The 24,555-nt window shown below is 40.4% G+C and overlaps 1 protein-coding gene across 1 annotated transcript in view; it reads right to left on the reverse strand.

The window, feature by feature from the left end:
* Positions 1-12,540: 12,540 nt before the first annotated feature.
* Positions 12,541-24,555, reverse strand: part of SYT1 (synaptotagmin I) — a gene marked incomplete at its 5' end in the record, with an annotated part of 80,029 nt that continues 68,014 nt past the window's right edge. Inside the window, 2 exons of the mRNA XM_010085730.1 lie at positions 12,541-15,669; positions 20,427-20,560. Of these exons, the coding sequence (XP_010084032.1) occupies positions 15,463-15,669; positions 20,427-20,560 (341 nt within the window). The remainder of the gene's footprint in view (positions 15,670-20,426; positions 20,561-24,555) is intronic.

The raw sequence follows: 24,555 nt of genomic DNA on the forward strand, positions 1-24,555 counted from the left end.
TAAAACAAGTATCAAATAGATAAGATGCATGTTAACTATATTGTGAAGTCTAATTAATTTTTAAAATGCATTCAACATCTAATTTGCAGCTTGGGGACTACTGTCGCGTAACAGCAAAGCCTCACAACAGTACAGGCTTTAGACTCATAAATTTAATTTCCTTAAAGCAGTGTCTTTTTGGATGCTACACCACTGCCTCTCAGATTTCCCAGGAATTTACTGAGCTGCCATGCCTATATATACTAAGCGGTGGGAAGATAGGTTTGTGTTTAATTTAAAAGAAGCTGATGGGTTTGTTTACAGGAATTACATTCGAGTCCTTCATCTCCATTCCTCTCCGCATTCCTTTCATTCAGAGGCTCAGACTGTTTACATGGTCTGCTTCCCTGGTGTTATGCTAAACCCTGGAAAGAAACACTATTTGTCCAGAGGTCTGCTTGGGAAACTCCCCCCAGATGAACGGTCTGTGTGAAGAGCTGATGGGAATTTAAAGCCCGAAACTGTCAGCATTTAGCATTACCGTGAGGTGTTTGGCAGTGATCCTGAAACAAGGGCTGCTGCTTGTGCTCCTAATGCCTGTTTACTTCTTGATGTGGTTGAGGATATACATGGTGTCCTTGGGCCTGGGACATGTCCTAGTGACTTATTAACTGTGTTCGTTCCTTGAATGTCTTTAAAGTAAACAAAATATTTTCGAACCCTTTCTCTCCCCAGCTGTGACTTCTTGAGCAGGAGAGCTTGGTGTGGTTCCCTTGGTATTTGTCAGCGCCAACACTGTCCAAGAAGGCTTCAGGCCTGCTTGCACCACCCTTCAAGACTGTGCATATCCCTAGAGTGTATGGATATAAGTGAGGCATCCAGCTTTCTCATGTTCTTCCTTTGGGCCATCGTGGATTTTTCAGTGCTCTCCCTGCTCGTGTTAGCCTGAGCAGACAGAGCTGTATGTTGCACTGCTGCAGGGGTGTCCATCCCTGGATGCTGCGTGTAGTCTTCAGAGCTCCAGGTGGTAGAAGTTGAAGTACCCTTCTCAGCACTTTCCATGTCATGCCAAAAACCTTGTTACTTTTCCCCCTTGCTGAAAAGTCCTCAAATGCCTTGTGAAGATTGTTCAGAACATGTCTATCTCCTGCTCCTCACAGAGATCTAGGACTTTCTCCACAGAGAAGGTCATCCCTGAAATGAAATTACTGAGACAACAGAGTCATGAGGGAGCATTTCAAAGCACCTTCGCTGCTTTCACTTTTTTGTGCTGAGGATGGTTTGAGTATAGCCTAGAAAGCATTAAAAGCATTAGCCCTAAAATCCAATGCTGAGATTATGCCCTCACCTAATAAAAAGATAATCCAGCTTCTCTCTTTCTCTTATTCTGACATGGTTTTGATTGAATTGACGTGACCAGCACTTAGTGAGGCTTTACAGTTCTTGCCACAGTCTGACATGACATGAACTTGCAATTAAGCAAGCACGCTCCACTGAAGCACAGAACGGGGCCAGCACTGAGAGGAGTTCCTAAACAGCTTCACAGTCTTTTCAAAGCTAAGTGCCAGAAAAACACTTTGCCCTGTGAAGGGCCAACTTGTCAGAGGACAGCTTTGGATGGTTTGGGAGAGATTTATTTTGAAGCTGCCATTAAACTGAGGTGCCTGCTCCCCGGTCTCGTCATGAGCGCTGGGTGCCTGAAGCCCCACGGTAAGTCACTGGAGCTCAGAGAACAGTGCTGCTGCCTGACACACACACCCGCTGCCTTGGGCGTGAAATTGCTGTTTCATTGACCAAATCTCTGCTGTCTATCCTTGGAATTAAGCATCAGGTACACTTGTAGACACCTGTATGTGGGTACTTGTAGTCAGATGTCTTAAGCTGAATCCCCACCCTCATTACAAAGTGAATTGGATTTTGCAGCATCCAGAAGTACCAGCATTTTTTAAAGAAAGTCTCTTCCAAGTGCCGTCCTTGAAAAATTATTTCAGTTCTGTGCAGCCGGTAGGTAGCCCTGTCAGAAAACTAGTCCTCTTCCATTATATGGAAAACATATTTTTTAAAAGAATCAGTAAATATAATTCAAGTATTCATATTAATTATTTAATACCTTTAAAAGCATTCATAACTGTAGACTCTAGTCACTCAAAACCATGACAGTTCAGCTCCAGCATTAACCCTAGAACTGGAGAATTTCCTGAGAGATGGAATACGTTAATTTGTATCAGAATATTAAACAGGGTACTGAACAGGTTGAAAAATCTTCCTCCTTCTTTATGAAAAATAAATCTGTGGTCAGGCAGTTTCCATGGCTGCAAATGTAGATATAGAGGAAATACATTTCCTTTCAGTTTTTTGCATGATGTATTTTACAGTTGTTTTTTGTATATTTACAGTAGGAGGAAGAAGTACAGCAAGATGTTTGGAAATATTTGAGTGTCTTTCAAGTTAAGAAAGAATGAGACATGGTCTTGGTTGTCACTGATAGTTGTTGGCTGATTCTGAAGACCCACATCTTTTATACATCTGCCAGGTCCAGAAACTCTGCACAATCTGGCAGTTAACACACCTGGGTCAGTCTCTGCTTTCCTCATCTTCCACAAAGTGGAGCTACAGCTGCACTAAGAGAAAGGATTGTGGAAAAATGATTGAAGCAAAAGGAAATAATATTCTGCACTGAAAAAAGTTGCAGCTTGACAGCTGAAAGTGAAGGAGAGGTAATTCATCAATCTAGCCTTACAATGCTCTAGATCCAGAAATCATGGAGGCTTCTTATCGTAATCCATCTCAAGCGAGCAATGAAGTGCGTGTACTGCTTGCACATGGTGTACCCATCTTTGCCTTGGCGCAATCTCACTGAGGGGGGATAGGATGTCTCGTGGGAGACAATGGTTGGTTTTCAAAACAGTGGTTTCATTTACGGGTAGAAATGTGTGGTGGCATGTACCCCACCATTGACTAGTGGTGACTAGTTTCTACTGTGACTCCCCACAACGTGCTGTGCAAGCAGCTTTGTGAAATCTCTGAAAACCTCTTCAGTGATACTTTATGTCTGAGTGATGGTGTCCAGATATTCTTGACGTTGAGCTGTGTCGGGACCAAAACTCTAACCACTGCTGCAGCCCTGTGTGTGGTGTATTGCTGACCTGAGATCAAATAACTGGCATTCAATTTCTGCCTACAGAAGAAGAGCAATAATGCTTACCAACTCATTACTGAAATAATTCATTAGATATGATGGTTGAGGTATACACAGCATACTGAAAAAGGGTTATTTAAGTGCCTAATTATGGAATCAATGGTATTAATATATAACTGTTACCTACTGCCTACAAAACTCTCTTCCTCAAATTCTCAAAGAGATAAAGATTCTTGTTTCCTAGTTACATATGTGGAAACAGAGGTAGCAGAAACGTCATGTAAATTGCATAAGATTCCCTGAAAAAAAGCCAGTCAGGAATAAAACTTGATCTTCACAATGTAGCATTCTGCCAGTCAGGCCAGCAATTACTTAATTAGCTCCTAAGAACAAAAAAACTTGAATTAACTAGGATGGTAAGTCTGACAGAAAAAAAAAAAAACAAAAACCAAAAAAAACCCCAACCAAACAAAAAAAACCACCAACAAAAAAAAAAACCCCAAACAGCTGCAGCTGTGGTTGGGATTAGAGAAGATTTGGGAAATGCAGCCCTGGGCTGCAGAGCAGAAAAGAAAATACAGGGTACATCTAACTGTGGGGTATATATAAAGGCAGTGCTTCACCCAATTTTTATTGATGGAGTCATCACAGAAGATGGATGATGTGCATGAACTGATGCTCACTGATGTGAAGGTGAGAAGCTTGGGGAGGTTAAGCTAACACTCTGGTGCAGCTGGCCATTGAGAGATGGTGGCCAGTGGGAATCATGGGACTGATGGGACTAATGCTGGACATCTATGATGTGCAGATAGGCTGTTATGTTTACCAGTAAACACGCCAACTCCCTTGTATGCCTTTCACGCCCAGTAGGGACGAAGGGGAAGCAAGAGGGGCTGGTGCAAAATCCAGTTCTGCACAAGCTGAAGTCCTTACCTGCCCCTCAGCAGGACTTTCCCTGTTTCACTCTGCAGTTCTGGTGAAGGGGAAGACCTGACCTTATGTCTTTACTACACACACTGCACTTATTAAACGTGGGAAAACTGCCTGCCTGCCCCCCTAAACTGAGCAAATAGCTCACTGCTCCTTACTAACTCCTTGGTTTTGGTTATTACACCTTGGGCTGGCATTGAACTGTACCTCCAGACAGTCTCCAGGAGCCATGTGTTAGGAATCACAGAATCATACAATCATGTAGGTTGGAAAAAACATTTAAGATCATTGAGTCCAACCATTAACCTAACTCTGCCAAGCCCGTCACTAAACCATGTCCACAGGTGCCATATCTACCCGTCTTTTAAATACCTTCAGGGATGGTGACTCAACGACTTCCCTGGGCATCCTGTTCAAATGCTTGATAACCCCTTCAGTGAAGAAATATTTCCTAATATCCAATCTGAACCTCCCCTGGCGCAACTGGAGGCCATTTCCTCTTGTCCTATTGCTTGTTACTTTAGAGAAGAGACCGACGCTCACCTCGCTACAACCTCCTTTCAGGTAGTTGTAGAGAGTGATAAGGTCTCCCCTCAGCTTCTCCTTCAGTCCAGGCTAAACAACCCCAGTTCCCTCAGCTGCTCCTCATAAGACTTGTGCTCTAGACCCTTCACCATCTTCGTTATCCTTCTTTGGACTTGCAATCAGTTATTTCATGGTATTATCCAGACAAGTAATTTCCAGAGTGCTGGGATTTATTTTTTTTTTTTTCCTACTGATGAGTACCCTGTGGCTGTGTTATCAGGCATGTGTTGAATCATGTTGCATAGCAAGGAAGAAACCATGTCGCTGTTAATAAGACCAAAAGCACTTTAACTGTTTTAGATAATTAACAAGTTCAAATGTTTTCACATGTTCTAAGTAGTTCAGATATAAGGATACAATTCTTGCAGGATTTTGAAAACTGATCTAGCTCTGTAAACCCACGTCACATTAAGTGGCTGTTCCACAATGTGGAAATATATTGTTAATGAGATGATCAGGAAATGGCATTAATCATCTCTTTTTTTTTTTTTTTTTTTGTTGTTGTTGTTGTTGTTGTTGTTCTCAAACTAAGGAAGCATATAGCAACCTTTAAGGATACTGAAAATCCAGACAGCTTTTGAGTAAGATGACTTGGCTGATGATAATATGATCGTATGATTGTGTCAATAGTAACTTCAGGTTTGCAGTGTTACAACCTGGAGATCTTGAAGCCTTTTGCTGTGGCTTTGTAATATATACAGCTAGTATTTGCATTATAGTAATGCCCAGGTGCACAAATTGTGGATCAGAAGTCTGTGTGCTGCAAACCATAGGAAAACAAATTGAACACGGCAACAATGTGGGTGTAAATGAAGTGGGAAAGTGTGGTATGTACCGTGTAATATGCTCAGCAAGGAGTGGTGCATTGCTGCTTACTTGTGGAGGAGACCTAATTTTTTTGAGGTGCAGAGGAATACAGTGTGCCAGTGCAGATTTGTATTTAACAGCTGCTAGTCAAGGAACATGCTGTGTAATTGTGCAGGGACATTAAATATTCTGCCATGACGGAGCTCCTCATCTATCCTTGAACATATCAAGAGGGTGAGAGGATTTATGGAGCTGTTACCCAGGAGATAATGAATGCACACACATACAAAAGAAAGTGAAGATACTATAAAACGATTAGCCTGGCTAGCAAGAAAATGAGAGAGTTCCCCGATAGTTAATGCTTTTAACTTGCTTATTCTTTCAATGCATTTTAAAATCTAGATTCCAGTGAAGTTTACTTTTATTTCACCTGTATTGTCATTCTGTTTAATGTTTGCTGTCTACTCTGTATCATGTAAACTTTGCCTTTTCAGAAAACTGGAAGGAGACATGAGATAGTGGTGCCACCAGAAGTTTGCTCCCTGTGAGATGCCTTAAAGAGAGAACATGAGTCAAACCTGCCTAAGTTGGCTCAAGTAGAAATAGTCCTTTTAGCGTGTGTGATCAGAGGAGAAGTATTTGTGCTGCCAACTTCAAACCAGGCTGGGAGGAGACTGGTCGAGGCTGATGTGCTGTTCATATTGATTGTTCATCTACCTTGGTTAAAATGAAATGGGCTTGCATTATGGTGCTAGGCAGAGAGAGAGAGTTCACTCTTAGTGAAAAGGTTTCTGGAGATTTGATGAAGGCACTTGAGATGATGAAGGTCGTGGTGGGAACTGATTTAGAACTTCTGGTGCAGGGGAAAAAAAAAACCTTGGTGTCTCCCAGTCCATCACATTTCTTCCCATCAAAAGTGCTACTCCACTTCTTTGAAGTGCTGGTATGACTCACCATTGCTAGTAGAATACAATCATGAAAAAAATATACTTTACACTGCACATGTACAGAAAGGTATTATATTGTGGGAAGCAATTAAACACTGTAGCATCTTTGTAACTTATACTCTCAAACAAGTATTAACTGGTTGCAAAGGCTTTTGCAACTCATGTTTTTCATTGAACCCATGTTCCTAAGAGATTTTTAGGCACCAGTTGTTGCAGAGTGGTTGAAAAACTTCAGAAAGGAAAGTCAGCTAAGCAGAAATAGAGCAAGTGAAGCATGAGAAGAACCAACAACAGAACAACTTGTCCTCAGCTGAATTAGGGAACACAGTAAATGCAACATAAACAGTAGCAAACATAGGATCAAAAGTTTAGTTAGAAGAAATCCGGTGGCTCTATTGATGTAACAGTGACATGGGGAAAAAAAAACAACAGGTAAGACCATGTGGGCTGGGGCACTAGGGCAAGAGACAAAGATTTGGTCTCCTGATCTAAAAGGGATTTTTTTTCTTCCTGCATTTTTTGCCAATTTATTCCTCTGTGTTATCTGTGCTTTAAAAAATGTCAGCGGGAGAAGCTTGCTTGCTTTTCTTGCTTGCTGTTGTTGCATTACTAATTACTGCAGATTTAATTATGGTCACGGTGCTCAAACTTTTCAGGGAGCTATTTGTTTGTGTTAAATCCAAGGAGTGAGAGAACATTAACCAATTCTCCTCGTGACAGGGCTGGAGTGGGAGATGTAATTCTTTGTGTGGGGAAAAAGGTGCTTTTTGGAAGCATGGAGCAAAGCAACAATGATAACCTGAATCTTCTCAGGTTTTTATTCTGGAGACATGGAAGGCTCAAACACAAGCCAGTATGTGGCCTAGATAGGACTCATCTTTGCTCTGGTACAAATCTATAGCTAGATACCTTTTCTCTAGAATAGTAGAAGTCTATGGCTAGGATACATATTAGTTTGCCCCACGTTTATTTTTCTGTTCATTTATATAGTCTCCAAAAATGTCTTATGTTTCCCTCAGGATTGCATCTTTTTAGATTTACTTTTCACTTCTTCCTGCCAAGGACTCTTCCAGTTCCCTTTTTTACCCTGTATTTGAGCTACAAAGCCTTACCTGATTCAGCTGCCATGAAGAGCTTTTTACTCTATACTAGATCATATGACAGCTTTTAACAGGATAGTATTTTCCACTTTTCCAGTAGGTATATTTCAAGGCTTAGTTTGAACTTTGAAAAACACTTTGAGACATTTGCATGGAGCATGCTGCTATGTCTCAGTGGCAGTAGTCACTGTAATGGAGAAATGCCCTTACCGAAGTCAGGAAGCATCCTGGCATCTGTACACAGTGCTGTGCTGGGACACATAGACATATTCTGTGGATGTGTGAAGTAGGTCATATAAATATATTCCAAATATATAGGTCAATATAAACATATTCCAAATGACATATATGAAGTCTAAATATGTATATGAGGATAGTAATTTGAACATCCTTTGTGTACTTCCACTTCCTCTTAAGCTTTCATTAAGTTACTGAGAAGACAAATCTGTTTTTCTCTCAGCAATTCCTGTGCAAAAAAAGAGGTTCTGCCTTTATTTTCCTTAATGGCTTGACCAGCTCTCCTACCTTCTCTTCTCATTTGAGATCATCTTTACAGACATCTTTGCAAATCTCTCCAGAATATTTGGGTGATCAATAGCATTTGTTTTGAAGTGCCTGTCTGCGTACTTGATTCTCAATATATGAAATTAGAGATGGCCTCATAATTTAGATCTGTTCCAGCTGAGACAATTTTACACCACAGATAAATTTTGTCAACTCATTAGTCTGTTTTCTAGATCAGTAATAAATATTCATCTGCAACAATGACCCTCTTAGCACCCCACCCTTAACTCACACTATGTTGAAATGTGACCATTTAATCTTCATTTAATCCTGGAAAAGGACTCTATCAGTCACTCTGATTACTTAATTTTTACTTGATAGCCTCCTATCAGGGCTTTTGTGTGTCAATCAGTGTCAGATCATGATGTATGGTTGGAGAGGAGTGAGTGAAACTCTAAGAAGTTTGATGAAGCAAGGAGTTAAAGCCAATTAAACAATTTAGCTGCTTATTAATAACTTTGAAGGGTCGGTTTAGAAATTCTTAAACAATAGAGGCAACATTGTATTTGAAAGAAAGAAAATATAGGAAAGCTGTTTGACTCTGTGAATGTCACAGAAACTATGTCCAAAAAAACCTGGTTTAATAATATTGCCAGTTTCACGAAGAAAAATGTCTTGAGTGGGAAGCAAGTTACTGAGCCTCCGAGTCTGTCTTTCACCAGAATGAGTGGATGATAACGTTTCTGACTAAGTGTGAAATAACTGACTTCAGTGTTGAATTACCAGGTTCCAACCTGTCAGGCTTTCAATCAGGATTTACAGCCATAGATCCTCCTCCTGGTGAATGGTCCAAGGGAGAAGACAAATATAGCCTAAGCCCAATCTGGAACTCTCCAATGACAGATCCACGTCAGAGTTTTGGAACAACCTCTTGGTGCCAGTGGGTGCTGCTGCTGCTTCTTCTTCTTAGGAAAGAATCATGAAGTCTTCTATGCTAGAGGTACAAGTATGTTCATACAATAAATACAAGGACACAACTGTCCCTGGGCTCTGGGAAAATGCCAGCAAAATTAAGGAGGTTTATGCAGGATCATGGGATAATCTTGATTAGCAGAGCAGAGAATATTTTGCCACTTTTGTGCATCGGTCTTTTGTTTATGAGAAAAACTGATTTGGCTCTTTCTGATGTATAATATGACAGCATCACCTACTGTGTGCTTTCCTTGTTGTAAGTAATAAGAGAGTGTACAAAGATATGAAATGGTTGACTGAAATTAAATGTGAGCTATCAAACTGATGAGACTGGTTCTGTCAGAAGATGAGTGTCTTTTGTTTTGGATTGGTTTTTTTTGGTCTAAATAGCCATTCAAAATCTCAGTATGTTACTACATGGAACAAAAAGACTATACTACCTGCTCCCTCCACCTTCACCCCAAAAGGCTGGAAGAACTGTTTTCACTTCCCCAACCTATTTGGCCTTTTCATAAGCTCCATTAAGGATGTCTAGATCATTCCCTAGTTTGTAGAACTTTCTTTTCTTATGTTGAATACAGCATAATCTTGAAATAAATCTCTTTGTGTGGCTCTTGTGTCTGAAAATATTGCTGCAAGTGTCAGTCACAAAGTACCACATAGAGTTAAAATTCTTCTTTGTACTAGTTTGTCACATACTTTTGGAACTACTTTTTGGGCAATATTAAAAGTATTCTCTATATTGAATACAAAACCATTTAGAATCATTTAGGTTGGAAAGGATCTTTAAAATCGTCAAGTCCAACCATTAACCTAACACTAGCAAGCCTGCCACTAAGCCAGGTCCCTGAGCACCACAGCTACACATCTTTTAAATACTTCCAGGGATGGTGACTCAACCACTTCCCTGGGCAGCCTGTTCCAATGCTTGATAACCCCTTCAGTGAAGAAATTTTTCCTTTGTCTGAATCTAAACCTCCCTTAGTGCAAATGGAGGCCCTTTTCTCTTGCCCTATCGCTTGTTACTTGGGTGCAGAGACTGACACCCACCTCGCCACAACTTCCTTTCAGGTAGTTGGAGAGAGTACTAAGGGTCTCCCCTCAGCCCTGTTTTCTGGAGGCTAAACAACCCCAGTTCCCTCAGCCACTCCTCATAAGACTTGTGCTCTTGACCATTCACCAGCTTTGTTGCCCTTCTCTGGACCTGCTCCAGCACCTCAATATCTTTCTTGTGGTGCGGGGCCCAAAACTGAACACAGGATTCAAGGTGCGGCCTCAACAGTGCTGAGTACAGGAACACAATTGCTCCCCTAGTCCTGCTGGCCACACTGTTTCTGATACAAGCCAGGATGCTCTTGGCCTTCTTGGCCACCTGGGCACACTGCCGGCTCATATTCAGCCAGCTGTCGACCATGACCCGTAGGTCCTTTTCTGCTGGGCAGCTTTCTAGCCACTCTTCCCCAAGCCTCTAGCGTTGCATGGGGTTGTTGAGACTCAAGTGCAGGACCTGGCACTCAGCCTTGTTGAATCTCATACAATTGGCCTCAGCCCATTGATCCACCCTGTCCAGATCCCTCTGTAGAGGGATCCCTCAGGCAGGTCAACACTGTCACCCAACATGGTGTCATCTGCAGACTTACTGGGGGTGCACTCGATCTCCTTGTCCAGATTGTTGATAAAGATATTAAACAGAACTGAAATTTACTGCATATAAAGTAAATGTAACCAAGACTGGGTAAAAATTCTTGTCATATGTATAGAAAAACCCTTTTTCATATCTTTAATGCCTGGATGAACAATGGTGTCTGAACTGGCACTGAAAACAAAGACATGAATTTGGTAGATGTATGTTCTGAAAAGCAGGATAGCATGTGTATAAGAAACGGAACCAGCAGCCTGGAGTGAAAATGCTAATGCATAAATAAATAAGGGAACTGACTGTTAGAGTAATCAGAAAATATAATGTTCTAATTCTTGCTTTGCATAACTAACAGGCAATTAACTTTCATTGACTCATGATGTGAAAAGTGATCGAGAGACGTAGATCCTTTGCTTTGGTAACAGTCTGTCAGTTGGGAAGAATGTTTTTCTTGACAGTTGATTAGGGGTTAAATGAGCTGAATAAAATTGGTATTTTTTGCTGCTTTCCCCACTTAGTATAACAGCTATTATATGGAGCATTTTTCCTTACATTAGTTGTAATGACTGGCTTTAACTGATTAGCCCTGTTGGAAGAACTGTTTTTGTTTGACAAAGATGTCATTTTGGTGTTCTCAAGATCTGCAAAAAATGGCTGATCCATGAAGAACTTGGCTTAAAGTGTTTTATTTATTGACTTTGATAGATTTGGGTCTGCTCTTAAGCAAACTGCTCCTCTTAGGGATGTACGTGCTTGATCATGCAACAGCTTAGTTGGTGAAGAAGGGAGCAGCATCATCTCGAACTTCCATAATGTGGTACCTCTCTGTATCTATGGGGAGCCACATTGCACCACAAGAGTGTTACTTCAGCTCCTGCAGCCCAAGCAGGCATCACCTCACAGCAGATCTGTAAAGCCACAGACACAGACTCCATTTGCTCACAGTTTTGGAAAAGTAACTGCTCTCCAAGTCACCTGCTTCACCAGGAAATATTGTCCTACTCTCTCGTGCTGAGAGTGGCATCAGTCCACTTGGTGCTCACTGACTCTAGACAGCATAAAAAAAGAAATAGCTTGGAGAAAAGAGGGCACTTTCTGAGCTGTGGGAATAGGCAAAAGGGTCAACCCTGAAAAGCTCTAACTCTTAGTAAGGCCTTGTGTTAAACAGCTGTGGTTAACTGGTGCATATCAGTAATTACTGCAGTGTGGTTCCTGAAAGGAATGGGCATATTTCTTTTCAGACTGGGGAAAAAGCAAGGGCGAGGGGTACATAAAAGAAGCGTGGCTACAAGTTTGGTGTTTCTAGGGGGTCTTTTTGTTGTGATTTTTTTTTTTTTTTGGGGAGGGGGGGGGGGCGCGGTTGAGCTATTTCTCCTCATAGGCTCAGGTACTTAATCCACTCATTTGTGAATTCACTTCCACCCACACCTTCACCCTCCCCCACCCTATACACTTTAAGCTCTTATTTAATGATCTTTAGTCTACAAGAGGCTTGACTTTATGGCCAGCTTAGAAGTAGCTCTTGAATGTAGGTTACAATATACCATCTCACCCCAAATGAAAACTTCAACCATGGCTCTAACACACTTGGCTTGAACAGTACTGATATGTAGGTAACTACTAGGAGTTTCTGTCGTGGTATAGAAACTAGTCCATGTTTTGATAAAGAATTATGTTTTTTGGAGGTAAATTATCAGATTCCTTGGGAAAACAGGGTAACAGTCCTTCATCTGCAATAGAGGTGGAGAATTAATCTACTGGAGCAGTGCTGGCTATGACCATCTTACTGTGGGCCACACTGATGAGAACAGCTTTTCACAGCCCCTTGAAAAGTGCCATTCTATTACACTTGCAATACTTCAAAGTTTATGATTGTGCTAAGGTCCTAGTCTGAAATGTCCTTCCAAAATTATAGATGAAAAGAGAAACACTGGAACATCAACAGGAAATAAAACATTTTTATTGAATATCTGTGTAATATGTATGTTATTTTAACGACAATTGGAAAACTCTACTGTGGGAAGTCACTACACAAAGTGAAACAAAATATAAACCACCTCATCAAAAATGAAGGTAAAATACGGCTAAAGTTGTCAGCTCGCGGGCCACGAGCGATATGGCAGGATAAAACACCCCAAACATTTCTACAAGATACAGAGAAAACCCACACAGAGAAACACTCAAGCAGGCAGTAAATATACACAAAGGCAACTAGGATCTTTCTACAGCATCAGATTCTAATACTTCACACAGCTTTGTCAGAAAGGTACATGTGGCTTCTTTGAGGATGAAAATGTCATCTTGGTCACATGGCAGGTTCAGTCTCTGAGAATCATCGTACCTTACAAACCAGTTCTATGGTGACGTTCTGTCTGGCAGTGTAGGAAGAGAAAGCATTAAGAATACCTTAACACAATGAGTCAGTCCTGGCGGTTTGAACCTGCAGCTATCCTGAATGAACAACTGAAAGTTGGAGACCATGAAGCTCTTATGCTGGAAAGCTGACTGTCTACTTCTTCTCTTTGGTGGGGTTTGGTCCTGAAGGTTAAGATTTTAAAGTATTCCAGCTTGATGCTTTGCATGTATGTGCCTGTTTCTATCAGAAAATGTCTCACTTGTGTTTTTTCCGTGTTTCATGTAAAAAAGAAAGAAAATGGGTCTTGCTACTCTCACTTTTGGAGGTGGGGAGAGATCCAGACTTTTATTCTCCTCCCACTTCTTTGCTGCTTCATTTAACCCCAACGTACTGAAAACGCTGGTACTTGGCCATCCCTGCACTGACCTCTTAGACTGTCACACCTCTCCCAGAAGCAGAGCCTTGAGGGAGGCTGCGGAATTTAGTTTTCAGTGCACAGTTCTCTGATTCTATTCATCTTTGTACTTTGTTTTCACTAATTTCAGTTAGATACAACTAATAAGAACAGTAATGGTTAATTCTCATGCCTCCCTCCAAAAGGTATAGCATTTCCACATTTCTGGGGTAGTTTGCATTGCTGAAAATAATGAACTCTTCAAATAATTATAAATATATTCACAGCTTGGAAAGATAAGCGAGGGGCCTCAAAGGACAGTACACAAGATAGAATGATGCCCTAAATGACTTGATGAGATGGTGCAAGCTGAGATGACATGCTGGCTAGCCGTAAGATGACTATCTACAGTAAAGCGGTGGGGAGTGAGGGCGAGGGAGGTTGGAAATGTGGAGTATTGCACAGGGCTTGACAAAATGCTGCGTGGTCAACCCATTCAATATAGCATCCTTGTCCCCTGCATAGCTCTCCAGTTCTAAATTGGTCCGTAATAACTAGAACTGCTTGTGCTATGCATTCCTTCGGCAGTACAGTAGAAGGGAATGGCAGTATTATTACAATATCACTACGGAATAAATTGATTGCTATCCACTGAGAAAACTACATTTCTAAGCACACACGGCAGTCACAGTGATACACAGAGCAGTCTTTCAAGACTCTTATGGAATGACTAATAGCTTCCTAATAGTGCCATTTACTACATAATAACATTGAAAACATTTAAAAACTCCTCCTGAAACGAGCATCTAGTATACAGAAGAGGTTGCTTCAGTTTTCTAGAACTTGTTCTTTGTTTTCACTTTTTTTTTTTAAAGGACAAATTAAAACTTAAGTATAAATAGTATATAAAAGGTCACTAGCTGTTCTCTTTTGGCTTACTTTGAAGTGCATTTAGAACTATGGCTAAATTTTGTCATCTTCTGATGGGATTACAATACTGTCTGTTTACCATGAAACTATTTTGTATAATAAACTCACACGGCTGTGTCTAAAAAATATTCTGCATTCCTTCTAATCTGAGTTAGTATAATAAAATATTTTGTTACAAAGTCTAATGTGCAAACTCATTATAATGTGAAATTGTTGATGGAATTCACAGTATGCAAATTTTGTATAAAGGTGATAATGGAGAGCTACTCTTGTTTTCATGGCAGCATTTAGCTACTGCTGCGTTTTCCCCATCCCATCCCCCCTCCCTGCACAACCTCTGCAATGTTCTTACTTTGTGTGTTAGATGAAATCGTTGCCTCCTATGGAACTGCTTCCTCAACTTTCAATCTAAAGCCATTTCAGTCTGTTACATGTTGCTTTGGAATATATACAAAAAAATTCGATCCTGGCTTCTGGCTACATCTCCTTGAGGTCAGCCATGGAGCTGCTCAGATCATGCTAAGTTGCCTGTGAAAGAAGTCTACCCAATTGGATTTGCCCCTCCAAGATTCACTGTGGACGCATAGCATGTTATTAGGATGATCCAGTTGAAAGCTCAGATTTAAGTTGTCCTTTAAGATGTCAGTGTAACACTACTAGTGCCTTAAAAGTTGGAATTTTTTTTTCTGGAATGCAGACGATACAATAGTTACCCTATAATATATTATCAGCTCTCCTATATCTCAGTCAATTTACATAATTTAAAATAGAACATCTTATTAAAAACATCTAGATATACACAGATTAGGAAACGCTTACAACATACAAATACACAAACTAGAAATAAATTCTCAGCATACTGGTGTATATATACAACTGTGTGATACAATAAATAATTTCTGTCATGCTCTATCTACACATCATATTGCTTAAAAGAAGAGTAGATCTGGGGGGGGCAATGGTGAAATGAAGTGCCTTTAGAGGGCTCTCTACATTTAAATTTGTGCAAATTAAAATGGGAATTTAAAAGTACAACTGATCTGTGTCAGGAACACATGGCTGGAAATGAAAGGACCCATATTACTGAGGTATTTACAGATACTGGCTAAAGAGCACTATGTGGGCAAATGCAGAAAGGCTTCTTCTTCTTTTTCTTCTTCATAATTTAATTTAATTTAATTTATTTCTTGACTGCCAGCATGGCATCTACCTCCTCCTCGGGCTGTAAGGTGTGCCACTGTGCAATGGGCCGCCGAGGGTTGGCCAACATGTCTGACCAATGCCGCAGCTCCGCTCCGGTGCTGTTGTAGCCCACAAAGACTTTGCCGATGGCATCGTTCTTGCCAATCTTGTCATAGTCCAAAACAGTCACAACAATTTGCACTTTCTACAATGAGACAGAGAAAGACCAGTGAGCGTGACAGCAAGGGGAAGGTGGGCAGGGATAAGTATCTCCAGACAAACAATGAGAAAGGAGACTCCATATACACGAAGGGGGTAAGTGTGTGACAGCCAGAGCAGATTCCCCCAGTGAGAAGCAAATTCAAACTTTTCTCTTTGCTTCTTGCGAGCCTTCCAAATTAAATTAAGATCAACACCTCCCTGCTAACTTGAATTTGCCCCTTTTTATTGAGAGCTTCATGTGGGAATCGAGGTTGATTTTTTCCTTTTACTGATTAACAACCCATGGATTATTTTTTTGTTGTTATTGAAGAATCAGACTGCTAGAAGCCCGTAGGGCTGAAAGTAAGATCTTAAGGTAAGCTAAATCAAAAGTAGTGCAATTTGCAACAACAAACATCATCATTGTTTAAGTAAATATGTAAAATTAGGTAAAATTCAGAAATGGCTCTACCCCAAGTTAATGTTTGCAATGTTGTACGCTATTCTGTTAATTCCTTTTCTGCTTTTAAACAACTCTTACCATCCATGCAGCATGCTAATCAGTTATTTTCTGACACATTCAGAAGGTAGGCCTTACAGTTGCTATATACATATATTCAGGTGGACTCATCTGTGTCTGAGTGTGTGCACACAACTAAGTATGTATAAACTGTGTGCACTGTATAAATTTATATAAGAGTCAAGAAAACCGGCTGCATGCTCAGGGGAGCTGGAAAGAAGTATAAACCCCACTGTTTCAGGGCTGACACACCGGTGCTGCCTGTGACTGAGCCAGTGTTGGAGTGTCACTTCTGCTGTAGGAACAGTGACCTCTGGCAAAGAAGTTTCAACTATTCCCACTAAATCTGCACGAGCTCATCTGTCACAGCTCATAGACAATTTTCCATTCACTTAGACTGGGGCACGCTTGGAGGTGATGTTCAAGCCAGGCATTTGCGTATGTGTTTGTGTGCACATGCCTGCATTCCTTCCCATCAGGTCATTAATGTTTGTTGAAAGAGCACAAACAGCTATTCCCTTCAGTGGAGTGGTGTTCTTCCCCAACAGCACCTAAGATGTTAACAGCCTTGGGCTGATTTTACTAAACTGTAAACGCTTCTCCTCAGGGAGCTTTATTTTTAAAGATGAACATAGTTCCTGATTCCTTTCTATCCCATGATAAATACACACAACCCCTTATTCCAGTGCGAATTTCCTGAACTGGAGGAAGAAATGCGATGAAACACATTTCTTAGAGAAGGATCTTTTATTCTCAAGCATCAAGTTTTTAAATGTAAAGCTTTAAATATATGTACAATCTGCATTTCTTACTAGAATGATTAATTTCTGTGCTTGTAATAGGATTGTCTTTTACAAGTAACTGACAGTTTTAAGCAGATATGCAAGACCAGGCTCACGAGGTCTATTTTATAGAGTCCATTCCCATTCAAGATTGTACAATTCACTGAGCCAGAGAAAGAGATAATTTCAACAGGCACTAAAGTATTTATATAGTTGCCAATGACAAAAGTGTACATCAAATTCAAGACTCTCTCTCTCCAGAGCACTCACGATAAAAGGCAATATCCTGAAGCAAATATTTCTAGATGCCAAAATGATGTTTCAGTGTTGCTATTTGCAATATACGCACTCTTAATGTTGATGATACCTCCCTAAATGAACATTTATGTTTTAGATGCATGGTACAATCACAGATATAAAAAGTAAGCATGAGATTGTTACTTTACAGTACAAAAAAAAGTTGCCTGCTGTACCTAGAAGCTTGGGGGCTAGTTACTATTGTGTTTTTTTTCTTTTTTTGTGTCAATGTAGAACAAGAATGAGCACTGCAAACAAAAGACCCTTTTCTTTGTTCTATAAAGATGTAAGAACAGCTATCTGAAATGATTAACTCTGAGATGATTTTCACCTCATGGTCACTGGCTTAAACCTACAGAGAAATGTGAACATCTCTTTGCCTTTGTACCATATATTAAAGGAGCAGCTGCACTGCAAAACCCAACAGGTGCTAGCAGAAAGCACCACACCTGGATTAGCAGTTTCTTCATTGTGACTAGGCAGTCTTTAGACTGAAAGTGCCTGGAGACATTGCTTCCTATGGAAGCAATCAGTCTTGAAAACAGCAAAACACATGCTTGATCTGCCTGTAGCAACAAGATACGACTTCCAAGTGATGTCCTCCCATTACCTTTCAAGACATTACTTTCTTTCCCTTGAGAGCTGGAATCCATACTCACTATTAAATTGCTGAAAACGTTAATGTTTGGCCCATTTAAAATTACATAGGTGTGCTGCTATTGAGCTGCTTACCCTCCATGATCTCCCTTGTCTTCGCTCTCTAACCATCATGAAACTTGTAGAACCATTATTTTTTTAATTTGATTGTAAAAGTGTGCTTAGTGACTTTTATATTAATTACCCCAAAGTCACAGTGATTCTTACTATATTAGGTCTAAATAACATTTAAAATGTGCTTTGCTAATGATTAAATCACTTCAATAACTATAATGAAATCACCTCCGAATATAGTCTTTTATAACTAACCCAAAGCACATTATTGGCATATGACCAAAGTCCATAATTACAGATTTTAAATTGAGGCTATATACTGAAGTAAATAGCTATAAAGTCATTCTAATAAACGTATAAAAAATCACAAAATATTAAACTGCTAAACCGCAATACTTTTTAAAGGGCCTATATCCACCTTACAAAACTGATTTAGGATTAGAGGTCAAAATGGCCAAGTGCCAACAGAACGTACCTAACCATGGCAAAGCTCAGACTGGACGTGCCCATTCTGGTTCCCCAGTCCTGTCCCTATTTGGAAATCAAGACATTCATTGCCTAAATTGCCAGAGAGGCTCGATGTGTTTGTTGTGGGGCTTTTTTGCCTGTGGGTCTTTGATGCTTGTTATGAGATTTTTTGTAAGCACACAGACCAGCTTTCATTAAAATCAATGGGAATTAGGCCCCACTGGGTTTCCCACTTTTGGATTCCTAGGGTCCACGGACACCTGTACATGCTGTGGGGCATGAAGAAACTCCTAAACAGGCTAGTCATGCATCCAAGTCACTATTCCTAGTGCCTCACCTTGTCTAGTTTCATTATCTTTGTCGGTACCAAGTCAATAAAAACCAAGCACACAGCTTTAGCTGAAATGCAGGCCTTGGCTCCTGGGCTTCTCTCCAGTACAGTTCCTATCAAAATCCAAGACACAGAATCTCAAAACCGCCACCATGCTCTTGTCTAATCAAGAGGTCTGTGTGTGTCCCTGTTGCCTTGGAGTTTTCCCTGGCAACGTGTTCTCCCTCCAATTTTGGCCCAAGCTATGTAAATCCTCATAGCAGCAAGGCACCTAACTCCTACCTAGACCTCTGTTACAAGCCACAAAAGGATGTATTCCCAGACTGGGAGGCCCCTGAAAGTACACTTTCCACCCTCAGCTCCAACCAGAAAAGCTAGGGTCTTGCTTAACATCTCCATGGTCACCGAGCTTCGTGGGGAGGGTTGGAAGTCAAAGTGCAGTTCTTTTCTCTCCTGAGGATATTTAAACCACTACATCTTGCCCTGCCAATGAATACTCTAACAAGTGAGCAGAAGAACAAAACAGTTTAATACAGATGGGAAAGGCTGAACAGAAATGGAGGAGGCCTGTACCAACCGATCTTTATTACATTACCTAGCTCAGACCAGAGACCAAAGCCTGTCACTTTCCAAGCAAACCACCCAGCTATGAGGTGATCTTATTTTCCATGGCCAATCATATACTTATTATTTATGCAGAAATGATGTTGCACTCCCAACACAAGTCATAGGCACAGGAAACAAGGTACTTGTTTAAGACCTTGTAGATACAGGTTCAAATTCACTTAGGTAGGGGAGTGAATTGGATGTGGGTTTCCCACATGCCTCCTGAGATGGTTAAGAAGACCTTGTGAGAAAAGGTTAGTTAATATCAGAAGACATTAAATCTTACTCTCATGAATGAGAGATGATTTGCCTCCCAGTAGCCCAAAGGTAGGTGAGTCCCTGAAAAAAATGACCTGATGCCTTGCCCTGGTATTTTCCACTGCTAATGTAGGTGACTTCCAGCTCACTGTGCTGACTTCCGAGGTCCCTAATTTTAGGCACTGAACTCTCCAGGAGTAGCACATGGACAACTGCTGGAGCTACCCTGAGGTGCCAAGAAAACTGCAGTACTGACCCCTCACGTCTTTTTCCAAGGACCATAGGAATCACCAAAAAAAGTTTTCATGGTGTGGTCAATAACTGAAGAAACCTGACTGAATTATGTGTTTTGCTTAAGAGGGATGCTGCAGTACTCTGAACAAACAGGACTGATAAATGCACAGGGAACAAAAATGGGACTGATGACACCAATTTATTATTTCAAATAATTTGGGAAAAATTGCTATATATGCCTTTTCTTTTACCCCTATACTTCTTCTGCTGGCACATTCCTTCACTGTCTCCCTGTGGATTTTTTTTCAGAATCCATTTCTGTTAAGAGAAAATGTCAGTTATCCATTTCTCACTGATGAATCAAAGCTTCCTAAGTACTGTGCATTTTATCATTTCCCTCTTGAAGCAGTCACACTCATCTAATGTAGCACAGGGCTGGCACCTAGGTGCTAATGAAGGCATGCACACGTGATAATTAACAAGATTCTTGTTAAATATTTATAAGGGCTGAGAAATGGAATGCAGAGGGAAGACAAACCACTGTTCAACATTACCTGAATTTGCTCGAATGGTACTTCAAAGCTGAAAGACTCGTTGTAGTAGGGATTCAGAGTGTTCTTTTTAATTGTAGTCTTTTTCTTCTTCAGCCTCTTACCGTTCTGCATCAGATGGATCTTCACATAGGGATCTAAGTAAGCAAGAGAAGTAGAAGGATAGTTCTGTGTGTTCAATCCCACAAATTTAAGACTTGATAAAAAAAAGAAAAAACTTCATCAGCTTACAGCTTGTGTTTAAACAAAGTCCAAATTTCCATTACAGAAAAACTCTTCTATGATTGCAAAGTGTTCCTGATGGAAAAAGTTACAAAATACTTACTGCATTATCTCCTTAACACTGTGAGGGAGGGGTAAATTCCCACATAACTTTGTTCCGTAGCTCATTAACCATCCTAGAAACGTTTTTACTTTAACATTTTTTATTTACTGACAACATTTCTTGTCAACGGGGCTGCGGGGTGGTTTTCCCAAGAGCCATGAGCACATCCAAATGCACGCACGGTGAGCACAGGGCAAGTGTGGCTGGCTGCTCTGCGACTGCCCAGCAGCTCTTCACATCACTCCTGGGGCAGGAGCTGCACCGCGGTTTTCCCATCCTCTGACCTCCCCAGTGGCCTGTGACTGACACAGTCTGTGGGTCTTGCACACTGACATTGCATGGCACGAAGGGGGTTTGCCCTTTAAATGCCAGTCCTCTACCTTAGTGCTATATACAGCCAGATTAAGGTGTAGGCCATGCTAGTGGTATAAATTATGAATTGTTTTTGCTACTGTCTACTGAATTCCCATTGTTATTTTGTATGACTTCTGGTGGCTAAGGAACAGAACTGATTTGGTACCTAATCAGGTATTCCTTTTGCAAGCAAAACTCTCATGGATGTTACTGCTGTGAAGTGGCATTTCAGTGGTTATACTCTCAACGGAAATTTTGCCTGCTTAAAAGAATAGTGCTATCAGTTTTTTATCTGTTACAAGAGCCATGTTCCCGTTTAGAGAGTGAACTGGCACTTCTTCTTTCATGATGGTGTTAATTAGTGCTACCTTCACTGAACTTGGTTACTTTTCTGTTTAGGCCTACCATGAAGCACCATTTGAAGCATCTCAAGCCCATCTTTTTCCACAACCTGTACAGTACTGTCACCAAAATTTGCGTAAGTACTTCCCTTGGCTTTAGGCAGCCAAACCGTGATGTAGGTTGAGGCAAACTCGTAGGAGCTATATAAAGCACCAGCCAGCCACAAGTCATTTGTGGCATAGATTAAGAGAGCCTGAATGCAAGCTATCAAAGGAGAGGGCTTTTTCTTTCCCTCCTGAGAAAAAGGATAGGGCTACAGAAGAATGACAAATTAACACTGAAGTTAAATACTATCACTATGAGCAAGCCATGCTTTATGACTCTGCAATTAAATCCATGCTTGGAGTGTCTGAGAAGAGTAACTGTATTCTGCTACAGTCAAAATATGCTTTACCGTGGAAGACCTCGAAGTTTGGGACAGTTGAGTGACTTGATCACAGTACCTCTGAAGGGAGCATAATTTTGGTAGTAGACTCTTCAAGCCAGCAGACAAGGGTATAATAAGATCCAATGGCTGTGAGAAGAAACTAGACCAATTCTAACTTAGAAATAGGCATGTATTTTAGTAGTAAGACTACTGAAACAGCTGGAGTAGCTCCTCAGTGGTTTTGGTGAATTCTCTGTTACAGAGGGCTAAGATTCCTTCTTCAAAAGACTCAAGTTCAAATAGAAATTAAATCTGGGTAGGTTTATACTCAAAGCTGGACAGGGGATTGTAAGGGTTTCTTTTGGCTGCACAGTGTAGAAATTAAGGACTATCATGTGACGAGCAAAAATGCTAGCAAAAAAGCCAACAGAGTTCTATTTATTTTTGAACACTGAGTTTAACATCACTGCATACAGAGTTTTGAAGGTAGAAAACAGGTAAATTGGGACTCCTTCAACATTAGGTGATACTTGAGAAAAGCTCACCTACCTTATTACTTTTGCTGAGGCTCCACGCTGAATGCACAATTGTTTTGACATGCAAAATGACAGTTTAGGTATAGTTGATGTATAGTAAGAAAGTTCAGTAGTCAAGGAGCCAGTGGTAGAGTGTTAAGATATGGAAACGTGATAAGATGCTGCTAGAATAAAATTTGGGTAACTAGAGTGAGCTAGGAGGCTAAATGGTATGGTAATACGTTATTATTAAGGGGATTAGAACTGAAGGATTCTATTAAAATAAATGAAGTTGATATAAGTCAATCCTCTACTGACCTGTGCTTGTGCACAGACAGTATACACAGATCTAATGATTATTCATATGCCCATAAGGAACTGTATAGTAATAATTTATATAGCGATGCAGATATATTCCTATCTTGATAAACATTCCATATTTTGATGAAAAATGTTTTTAACCTAGAAATCAAGTGTATGTGAATGCTTGGGGTCTACATCTACATTCCCTTCAAGTCATTTGCTTCTATTGACTTTCTAGATTTTCTGTCTTCATGCTGGTATCAGAGCAAAATCTGACCCCAGGTAACTCATGGCCGTGTGACAAGGCCCAGAAGCTAGGTTTTTCTGGTTTCTTTTTCATGTCCTGATTAGCTTCTTATGTTTGTCTGTCTGTGGATTTGAGTTAGGCTCAGTCAAATGTCAGGTTTTTAGTAGGAAGGATCCCAGTGGTACCAGATTGCCATGGTAGCGCAGAACTGTCAGTGGCAGAGGTCCCAAATGGAGCACAGAAGAGGACATATCATACAATATAATAATTTTTTTTTTTCATCCAAGGGAAAAATTGTCATGCCAAACCAAATACAAATTGAATATTACCTAACTGAAATCATGTTCTTTCTTTTCTGGTTTCAGAGGAAAGTATTAAATAAATTTACTCACCACAAAACCACTGCAAATAAGAATGGGGTGTCCAGCTCAAGTAAGTGGATGGGCCATGAGAGATTTTAACTGTGTTTCTCCTCATTAGATTGTATATCCACTTCCTATTTCTTGAAGTACCCTGGTCTTACCTAGTTCTCCCCTCTCTTCATTCTTCTGTGTGTCATATATGAGCCCCTCCACCATCCATATCTTCAGTTACACTCTCCCATATCCCACTATGCTATCCACAACTCCCTTAACTCTCCAGTAATCTGTCTTGCTCAGAGACAACCTGATACCTAAGCACAGACTTCCTTGTGACTGCATGAATAAATCTCTGAAAAAGACAGATTCTGTTCCACCAAATAACAGAAGCTCAACTGCTTGGAGTCAATTATTAGAAGAAAGGAGGATAATCAAAAGAAAGCAGAACCTCTGGGAAGTGCCAGTCTCCAGTGATTTTTTTGAGATAAGGTTTAGTGCTAATGGAAACACCTCTTCTCTCTACTTGCAACATAACCGCAGTGCTGGCACCATCACTCATGCTGAGTAATACTTTAATATGTAAATAGTCTCACTGAACAAGTGAGACTAGTAAGGATGACAGAACTGATATTACAGCCCAGCAATGATAAATTGTCTGTTAAGTGCATAGTCTGGACATAAAGGGCAGAATTCTTTTGACCAAGTAGAAATGTCTACATCTGATGCCAATGAAAATAAATAAGCATGTCTCTATATGTATGCTGGATAGTTATCTCATTCTAGAGTAAATATCTGTCTTTGGTCAAATCAATTGCACCCCAAAATATTTATTTCTCTCCACTGATACATGATAGCCTATTTGCTTTCATGTAAACAGTTACACTGAAGAAATTTCAAGTTTGAAGAGGTTAACACAATTCTGTTTTTTCCTTCAGTTTTATTCCTTTCAGGTGAACAGGGATTTAGATCCACATTACATCCACAGGTATCTGTGGATGGACTTTCCCCACCTGCCTGGAAGAAGGGATGTTGCATCCAGAGCACTATGGATGTCCCTCTGCCAAAGGGGACAGAATGGCCGTGTGTCCCTTGCTTAATAATTCATGTTAAGCAATGTGTGGGATAAAATAAAATTACATAATAATGCTATTTAAATAAATAATAAATAATGCTATTTTTCCCCTCATTAACGGTCTAGCCATGACTGCTAAAAAGATGTAAAATTCATGACTAATTGTGCATTGTAGATTTTACAACAGT

The sequence above is a fragment of the Pterocles gutturalis genome, unplaced genomic scaffold (assembly GCF_000699245.1).
Source record: "Pterocles gutturalis isolate BGI_N339 unplaced genomic scaffold, ASM69924v1 scaffold7396, whole genome shotgun sequence".
Classification (NCBI taxonomy): domain Eukaryota; kingdom Metazoa; phylum Chordata; class Aves; order Pterocliformes; family Pteroclidae; genus Pterocles; species Pterocles gutturalis.